The sequence below is a fragment of the Choloepus didactylus genome, chromosome 27 (genome assembly GCF_015220235.1).
Source record: "Choloepus didactylus isolate mChoDid1 chromosome 27, mChoDid1.pri, whole genome shotgun sequence".
NCBI classification, from domain to species: domain Eukaryota; kingdom Metazoa; phylum Chordata; class Mammalia; order Pilosa; family Megalonychidae; genus Choloepus; species Choloepus didactylus.
The window spans coordinates 15,288,286-15,297,222 of record NC_051333.1 but is presented as its reverse complement, the minus strand read 5'-3'; the positions used below and the strand labels follow the sequence as shown (position 1 = coordinate 15,297,222).

The window sequence follows — 8,937 nt, the reverse complement described above, 5'->3', positions numbered from 1 at the left end:
ACATCCACGTCCCTCCACCCAGTTTAAGAAACAATATGTGCCAGATACGACTCTCTTTAGCAGCACTCCCAGTTCGTTCACCTCCCCTCCAGAGGAAATCACAATCCTGAATTACACGTGTTTCCTTTGTCTGACTTTATACATTTACTACTTCAGTACTTATCCCTAAATGTTACATGGTAACTTTACATATAAAGATTGGTATCAGATTTAGTGTTTTTTGTTTTTTTACTCAAAATAATCTGAGGGCGATTCATCTGGGACTACAGTAACTTCTAACTCATTGATAATTCATCTTCTCTCAATAAGCCTGACCCAGCTGCATAGATCTTTGCTCCTCTGGCTGAGCCCCAGATGACATGGATGGCTCTCAGCATTTCAGACACCTGATAACCTAATGATAGGAGGGCAAGAGGGACCCTGCGAACAGCAGAGAGGGTAAGATTCCTGTCCTTCAGTTCCATGTGAGGGAAGGAGTCTGTGAGGCGCTGGCTTATTAGCCCACTTTCCGGGCCTCAGTTTTCACTTCTGACCTTTGGGAGGTGAAGGCAGACCCTTCTGGATGGCGAAATGAACCACGGGACTCCAGGCTATTCGCTTTCTAGACTGACCAGGCAGCCATGAGGATAACCTTGACCAATGGTTCCGTCATACGACCTCAACTTTACCTTTGAGCAATAGGTGTGATAACTGTTCCCTCTGGTCCGAAGGGGGCGCGGCGCAGGGTGTCTTTATATCCTAGTTGGTACGTCCCGGGGCAGCCAGGGGAATATCCCGAGCTGGTAAACCGCCTGCGGCAGCTCTCCTGAACTCCTTGGCTCTCTCCGGCTCCCGTCCACCAACCCCTCCTCTGTGCACCCATTGGCCAGGACTCCGGCTCGGGGCGGGAGGAAAGGGATTGAGTGGGCGGGGCCGTGTGACGTCAGCGCAAGATGGCGGCCTCAACGGCGCTGTTCTCGCGCCTGTGGAGCGGGCTCCGGTTCGGTGCGCGGGGGCTGTGTACGAGGCTGGCGACGCCGCCCCCCCGGGCCCCGGCCCAGGTGAGCGGGACGGGGGTGGCGCCCCGGGTGTGGGAGCCCTTTCCCGGGACTCCGGCAGGAATGCCGCTGCCCCGGGCTTGTGGGACGCCGCGCCTCCGGGAGCTGAATGGATCGCCGCCGCCGCCGCCCGCGTTCTGGGGCTCTTCCCTGCCTCCCGGGGTGGACAGCGCTTGTTCCCCCGCTCGGAATGCTGAGGCCCAAGTGCGTCCTTGGGACCCCACCTCCCACCCACGTGGGCGCCGGAGGAGGAGGTTACCGGTTCCCCATCTCTGTGCGCCCTCAGGTCACACTTGAGGAGAAGGGGTCCTGGACGCTATGGTCCCAGCCTGGCTTTAGGGGTGCATATTTTCTCCCTTTTGGTGATGGAGAGAGGCGGTAGGCATTCGGGCTCCCTATTCGACCTGCCTCCATGTTGACAGAGAGCCAGCCATTCTGACCTCCAGGTCTGTCACTTCCGTGCCCTATTACTCTCAAGCCCCAGGCAAACGAATTGTCCCCTCCCCACCTTCGCTCCCTTATCTTCCCTCTCTTTCATCCCTTCTACTACTGCTACTGCAAGCCCGAGGGATCCGGAGGTCAAACTGCCTGTCCCATCTGCTATGTGCCCTCCATTCCATTGCTCCAGACATCTCAGTGTCCAGTCCGCTGATGTATTTTCTTTCCTGCCCTGCATTTTGGGGCTCCAGGCCCTCCAGTCCTGTTGCCTCCAGGACCCCAGGCACCAGGCCTGCCAGTTCTTGAACTCCTGAGATCCAGGCTCCTGACAGCCTAGTTCTTCATCTTTCTGGCTCTTCTCAGCCACCCCGGAATACAGTGCCCAGGGGCAGCAATGTGTATGTCTGCTTCCTGGCTCCTGACCCTGATTCTTCTCAGGGATGGGGGTGCCTCAACCACCCTGGCCTTCTCCCTCTTCTCTCATGGCCTGCCTGCCCCCTTTCATCTGCAGGCGGTGGAGATCGGGAGCCGCGGGAACGCCCAGGCTCAGGGGCCACAGCAGCAGCGAGGCTCAGAGGGTCCCAGCTACGCCAAGAAAGTCGCTCTCTGGCTCGCTGGGCTTCTCGGAGCCGGTGGAACTGTGAGCGTTGTCTATATTTTTGGTGAGAGGCACACCCCGGTCCACCAGTTTTGTCTTGTTGGGTTCCCATTCTACCACCTAAATGCCCCTTCTTACACCTCAAGAGTTTTACTTACTTTCTTTCACTGACTCATCACTCAGTAGGGAAGGCAACTTGGACACCTACCCTGGAAAGGGGGAAGTCTCCTGTCTTCTTTGTAACTCCTGTACTCAAGTTTCTACTTTTTCTAGTTAGTTCCTACACCAGGCTATAGGGAGCCAATTAGAAGAGTGGAAGGTGGGGAAGGATAGGCCTGAACCAGCCTGCTAAGCCCCTTCCCTCAGACCCAGCCCTTCCCCTAGCCCCTTTCTCAGAGAGCCAGGCATCCAGGCACCCAGCCCTCTCCTCTTTGAACCCAAGAGACTCTGCCTCTAGTCCTCTTCCCTCAGACCCAGGAGTCCAAGCTCCCAGTCCTCTTCTCAAAACCCAGGAATCCAGGCCACCTTCCCACTCCTCTCTCAGGACCAAGGAGACTGGCCCAAGTTTCTCTCACTCACCCTTTCTGCTTTGCAGGAAACAACTCCGTGGATGAAACTGGTGCCAAGGTGAGGGGGGAAGAGACCCAGATGCCCTACCCAGAGCCCCATCTCTTGGGTGTGAGGGTCGTCCCTTTTGGTATGCTTAGGTTCATTTCTTGTCTGGAGTGAGCCTTTCCTTCCCAGGGACTTTTGCCTACTCCTCTCGGGCCTGGAGATGCCTTTTCTGGGTGTGGTGGTGTTCTACTTCTGCCATCCCAAACCCCACATTTTTCTCATTTTTCTTTTTACCTTCCAGATTCCTGATGAGTTCGACAATGGTGAGGAAACAAGATTATGGGGTCCCCTGACCCTCCCAGCTCTGCTGTTTGCAGGGATGTAGCCCTCCCATGTGGTGCCCCCCCACCCCTCCTCCTTCCATTGGGGGTGGGGGAGTCAGCAGCTGGATGGTTTGTGGGGAGGGGCATCACAAAGCCTTACTCCCCTTCCCTGGCCCCTCAGCCCAGGAGCAGATGGTCAGGGACAGATGGGGGAGGGGACACAGGGGGCTCGGGGAGGCCAGACACACGGCTTTCTGTGCCTTAGAGCTGAGCATCTGCAGTCCCTAACCACCTCCTCTTTTACGGCAGCCTCTTCTTTTTCTCCCAAAAACAATACCTCCTTCCTCCCCTTCTGGTTAACCAGTTTTTGGTGGGAGTTTCTGATAGACAAATTGGATAGTAGAGAGTAGTTGTCAATTTCTATCACACCTGGTCCTTCCCAGAAGAAAAATAAAATTGGTAGGTCCAGAAAGCCACTTGTGTGTGCTGGGGACATTTGTAAACTAGCATCTTGATATGTGGATTGTTTTAAACTGGGCGGGAGGTTAGTATGCTGTTTTAACTGGGAAGGTGTAGAATTATAATAGTTTTAAAAAATCAATAAACTGATTTAAATTGGGCAGGTGGACACATAGGTTTAAAGAGTGTTTGTGTGTGTGTGTGTTTGCTAGTTTAACTAGTTTCAATATTGTAATTTTTAAAAGGTAGACTCATAAGTAGTAATTTAACTGGACTAAATATTGAAGTAGGCAGTTGTGTGAGTTTACTGTTTCAAACTGGATTCAGTGTATCTACTTAAAGCAAGATTTTTCAACCTTGGCACTATCAATATTTTAGACTGGATAATTCTTTGTTTAGGGGAGCTATTCCTTGCATTTGAGGAGGTTAAACAATGTCCCAGGCTTCTAGCCTCTAGGTGCCAGCAGAGTGACAAGCAAAATTATCTCCAGACATTGTCAAATGTCCCTGAGGAAGCAAAATTGCTTCTGGTTGAGAACTGGTTTTAAGGTGTCTAGATCTGTGTATATGTTCATCCTGGTTTAACTAGATACAGCATAAAGTAGATAGATCTGGAAGCATAGTGGTTCAGAATGAACAGGTATACTGGTATAATGTCAGTAGATTTATATGTATATTGGTCTTAAGTGGGCAGTATATATGCATTCTGTTTTATACTTGGGATAGAGTGTGGTATAAATATTCAGGTTAAAACTGAGCAAGTGAATAAATACAACTCTACCTGGCAGTTATGTCATTGTATTGCCTTCTACCTTTGGACCTAGAAATGAGCTGTTTCAAACCAGGTGGGTAGATAGACAGGTTTGTGTCTGGTAGATGAATAAACCCCTCATCTGGGACGTTGACCAGGGCTCATCTCGGAATTCCTTTGTGCCCCGGTGTTCTCCTAGATCCAGTCCTGGTACAGCAATTGCGCCGGACATACAAATATTTCAAAGATTACAGACAGGTGAGTGGGAGCCCTGGCCCAGTCTCCATTCCCTCCATCCCCAGCCCCCCCAACTCCCTGTCTAAGTGTCCTCATTTTGTCCCTCTCCTACAGATGATCATCGAGCCTACCAGCCCCTGCCTTCTCCCAGACCCTCTGCGAGAGCCATACTACCAGCCACCCTACACACTGGTTTTGGAGCTCACTGGTGTCCTCTTGCACCCTGAGTGGTCGGTGTGTCCTGGGGAAGGCAATGAGTTGGGGCCCTGAATAGAACTGGGGGGCTGGATCTTGATGATTCGGTGAAATGCCTAGACTCTGGAGTCAGAGTGGGTCCGTTCCAGTCTGCTTTGTGATCCTGGGGCAGAGGTGTCACCTCTCATTGCCTCACTTTCCTCAGCTGTGGAAAGGAAATAATGGCAGTACCCACTGGGTAGGGTGGTTGTACGAATGTTTAGCACTGGTAAGTGCTACAAAGGAGTCAGCTATTATTCTAGAACCCAGACTCTCCTGAGTCACACAGCTTCAGTCACAGCCCCTGTACCCTGAATTCCCCCAACAGCCATAAGGACAGAGGGCGGGAACTCTGGTTTTGGGAAGTCCTCAGGCTGGGACTTTGTCCTCTTGGAACTTTGAGTCTTGGTGTCTCACTGTCCCCATGGCCTCCCCAGCTGGCCACGGGCTGGAGGTTTAAGAAGCGCCCAGGTATCGAGACCTTATTCCAGCAGCTCGCTCCTTTGTATGAAATCGTCATCTTTACCTCGGAGACTGGCATGGTGAGGGCATGGGGCAGGGGAGGGGTGTTCGATGTGGCAGGAGGTCTGCAGGGCCAGGGCTCAGTCTGATTTTGTTCTTTCTACCCCACCCAGACTGCGTTTCCACTCATTGACAGTGTGGACCCCCATGGCTTCATCTCCTATCGCCTTTTCCGGGATGCCACACGGTACATGGATGGACACCATGTCAAGGTGCCATGGGGGGTCGGGGATCGCGGGTGGGCCTCGGTTCTGGAGGGTTTGGGGGCACTCCTGAGGGAAAGAGGGCCCAGCTCTGACCCCAGCCTCAGTACTGGTTCTAGTCCTGCCCTTATTCGGCTCCCTGCTGGATGTCTGCTAGGCCCTTCTCTCTTCCTTACTTTCCGGGGAAATGGGATGTCCTTAAAGAAGATGGTTGGGACATGAAGGGTGGGGACATGGGGTATTTGGAAGCCGTGTTTTGTCTCTGTGTGTTTGGAACTGTATTTCTGGGACTGTGTGTAATTCTAGTAGCTCATATGAGACTGTGTTTGGGGTTTGTTTGACCTGGGGTCTGATTGTGACTGGCTATGTATCTGAGGGTCCAGGAGTCTGGGTTTCTGTGGGTTTCTGACTGCATCTGGGTGGATCTGGGGGTCTGTTTTTCTTAGGGGTTCAGAAATACAGGGGTTGTTTCTCTTTCAAAGCAGGGTGGGGGTGGAGTGGGGGATTGAGTATTTTATAAACCCATCAGGCATATTTGACCTATTTCAGTACCTACCAATAAATGAATTTCTATTTTACGTTCTAAAAAAAAAAAAGTAGTACATGGGTTAGGATGGAGGCTTGGGTTTTGAAGGGTGTGCATCTGGGTTTCTATCTCTGTGGCACCCTGTGTGTTGCTGTAGATCTGTGCACACCTCTGTATCTCGGTGAGAGGTTTTCACACCTCAGTATACCAGAGTGTGAGATGTTGGTTAAATGTGCAAGTGCCTGGCTCCCTCCCCAGACTTCTGAATTGGTCTCTGTGTCCAATGTGTGTCTGGGTGGGAATTCTGGGAATCTGTGTGACTAGCTCCCAAGCTCCCTGGGAAGTTTGACGACATTCATCCAGACTTGGCCTTTGGGAGGCCCTGGTCATGGTGATGCCGTGTGTGGGTGTGGGTGTGGGTGTGGGTGTGTGGGTGTCTGTCTCTCTGTGGGTTTCTGGCAGGGAGAGGAGGGGCTCAGGCATTGACTGGGCCTATCATCTGCTTTCAGGACATCTCATGTCTGAATCGGGACCCAGCCCGTGTGGTCGTTGTGGACTGCAAGAAGGAAGCCTTCCGCCTACAACCCTTCAATGGCGTCGCCCTGCGGCCCTGGGACGGCAACTCCGATGACCGGGTCTTGTTGGACCTGTCTGCTTTCCTCAAGAGTAAGGCTGACCTCTGACATCTTGGCCTCTAACCCCAGAGCCATTGACCCTCAAGAGGAATGATATGCACTTGATCCTGCCTTGTCTTTCATGTAAAACTGGGCAGTTGGGATGCACAAGGCTCAGGAGCATCTTAGTCTTTAGAACCTTCTTAGGATGTTTGGGATGCTCTTCTAGAATGTTTTGGGATCACTTGGGAATGTTCAAGGAGCCCTTTCAGTGTCAAGGAATGTCCCAGGTAGCACCTACCTCCACAGTCTGACCTTTACCCTAGTGGGCTCTGCCTTCCTCTGACCTCAGCCCAGCTGACCCCTACCTGTTGTGCCCGCAGCCATTGCACTGAACGGCGTGGAGGATGTCCGGACGGTGCTGGAGCATTATGCACTGGAGGACGACCCGCTTGAGGCTTTCAAACAGCGGCAAAGCCGGTTAGAGCAGGTGGGTGCCACAGGTCCCCCGGCCAGTGGGGGACAGTACATCAGTTCCTGAAGCTCCCTGAAGGAGGGGTCCTGAGTCAGCTTGTCTCCTCTACCTGGTTGGCTGGGTGACCTTGGGCAAAGAAATGCCTTTGTCTTTGCCTTGTTGTCTGTAAACTGGGGAGTATGATACAACCAGTCTTAGAGTTGTTACGGAGCAGAGGGCAGGGGGATTGATTCTGCAGCCTCCTCTGAGAACAGGAGGCAGGAAACACGAAGCATTTGAACTAGGTCTGGGAGAGGGGTCTTCCTTAAGTCTCGAGCAGGTCTGGGGGCCCTGGTTATTTTTGGAGGTAGACTGTAGGTTTGGAAAGGGGGATCCTGGGACATGGGGGTAAGGCCCAAGGATAGGAACTCCAGAGGGAAGTAGATAAGGGCTAGAACTCCAGAAACAAGTAGTTCTGATGGTTTTGGTGGGTCCTGTGTAATTTGGAAGTGGGGCTGAGAGTGTGGATGGAGTCTGGGGAAGAGATTCCTAGGGTTCTAGACTGAGGTTGAGCAGTTTCTGGGTTGGGTTCCTGGGGGGTAGTGCCTGAGTGCCCAGAGAAAGGGTCCCCCAGCATCTAGGCAGGGATCATGGGGCTTGGAACTGGGGCCAAGGGTGCAGTCAGGGAAGAGGGCCCTGGGATTTGGGACTGGGGTCTCACCAGCATCCAGACCGGGGTTATAGGTTCTATGTTAGGTTCCCAGAGTTCGTGGGAGGGGTCCCCTGGGATCTGGGGAGGAGTGATCATGAGAGAGTTTGAGGCCTGAGATGCTTCTCAGGCTCAGGGCTAGAGACCCTGGGTACCTGGGATTTGGGTCTGGTACCCCCCAAACTTCTGAGCCTGGGATCCTGAGACTTAGAGCTGGCTCTTGCCAGTGTCTGGGCTGGGTCTCTGGGGACCTCCTGTGTATGGGCTGGTGTCCTGGGGGTTCAGCTAGACAGAGGTCTAAAAAAAGGGTGGCCCCTAGGCTGAGGGCTGGGGACCTGGGTGTCTGGGAGACACTCTCCTCACTTGGCTGACCTCTCCTCTTTCATCTGTCTGCCTGCCCGCTCCAGGAGGAGCAGCAGCGCCTGGCTGAGCTCTCCAAGTCCAACAAGCAGAACGTTTTCTTCAGCTCTCTCACCAGCCGCTTGTGGCCTCGCTCCAAACAGCCCTGATCCCTGGGCCTCCTCAAACTCAGGGCCCCAGGCCCCATTGCCCCCCAGATCCATGGCTTGGGCAGCCACATGTCCAATAAAGTCCGTCTAAGATGCCAGAACTCCTGTGTCCAGAGTCTCCAGATGGGGGCATTGGGGTGAGGCCAGGGACTCTTGCATCATCGTCACTCTCTCCCAGTAGCTGATTGGCTGCCAAGGATGGAATTGGTACTTTGCGTTGGTTTTTAATTCTAGCCTGGGAAGCCGAGAACCTGGGTCCTTGTTCTCACTGTTTTCCTTTGTGCTGTGTGATCTCCAACAAGTGCATCTCCCTCTCTGGTCCCAGATTCCCCATCTTTGGAAAAGAGAAAAGAGACAGCAACAGGAATTTGAAAGACAGGTAGCAACCAAGCTGCTCTGTGGCTGTGTGAAATGTGGGCCCAGTGGGGCTCTAGGGGACCAGAGATGTCCCCATCTGAAGAAGGCAGCTGTGGCCCTGTGGGAAGGTGGACCTGGAGTAGCTTCTACTGATTTTTCAGTAGAAGCCAGAAATTGGGGTTTATATATTAAATCTAATTTTTAAATGTTGGTTCCTAACTAAAACAAGCAGAATGTGTAGCTAGTTGTGCTTTTCCAATAGAACTTTCTGCAATGATGCATCCCATGTTCTCTCTCTGTGCTGTCTGTTACAGTAGCCAGTGGCCACATATGGCTGTTGAGCACTTGAAATGCAGCTAGTATGGTTGGGGGACTGGATTTTCAATTTTGATTAATTTTATTTAATTTTAA

General features: G+C 52.5%; 1 protein-coding gene across 2 annotated transcripts; it reads left to right on the top strand.

Moving 5' to 3' along the window:
* Nucleotides 1-905: 905 nt before the first annotated feature.
* TIMM50 (translocase of inner mitochondrial membrane 50) lies at nucleotides 906-8,270 on the top strand. Of its 2 annotated transcripts, XM_037819554.1 has the most exons (11): nucleotides 906-1,040; nucleotides 1,987-2,137; nucleotides 2,669-2,700; nucleotides 2,930-2,951; nucleotides 4,361-4,419; nucleotides 4,513-4,632; nucleotides 5,070-5,174; nucleotides 5,268-5,366; nucleotides 6,393-6,549; nucleotides 6,881-6,987; nucleotides 8,068-8,270. In XM_037819554.1, the coding sequence occupies exons 1-11, from the start codon at nucleotides 933-935 to the stop codon at nucleotides 8,167-8,169; spliced, it is 1,062 nt and encodes a 353-aa protein (XP_037675482.1). In that variant the 5' UTR covers nucleotides 906-932; the 3' UTR covers nucleotides 8,170-8,270. The 2 variants fall into 2 exon arrangements, with proteins under 2 accessions (XP_037675482.1, XP_037675483.1); XM_037819555.1 differs by lacking the exon at nucleotides 5,070-5,174.
* The last annotated feature ends 667 nt before the right edge of the window (nucleotides 8,271-8,937 follow it).

Bases quoted from the DNA above. Each gene is read 5' to 3' on its own strand.
- TIMM50 (XM_037819554.1), top strand. From the start codon at position 933: ATGGCGGCCTCAACGGCGCTGTTCTCGCGCCTGTGGAGCGGGCTCCGG. The intron at 4,420-4,512 runs GTGAGTGGGAGC...CCTCTCCTACAG, and splicing joins ATTTCAAAGATTACAGACAG to ATGATCATCGAGCCTACCAG. The intron at 6,988-8,067 runs GTGGGTGCCACA...TGCCCGCTCCAG, and splicing joins GGCAAAGCCGGTTAGAGCAG to GAGGAGCAGCAGCGCCTGGC.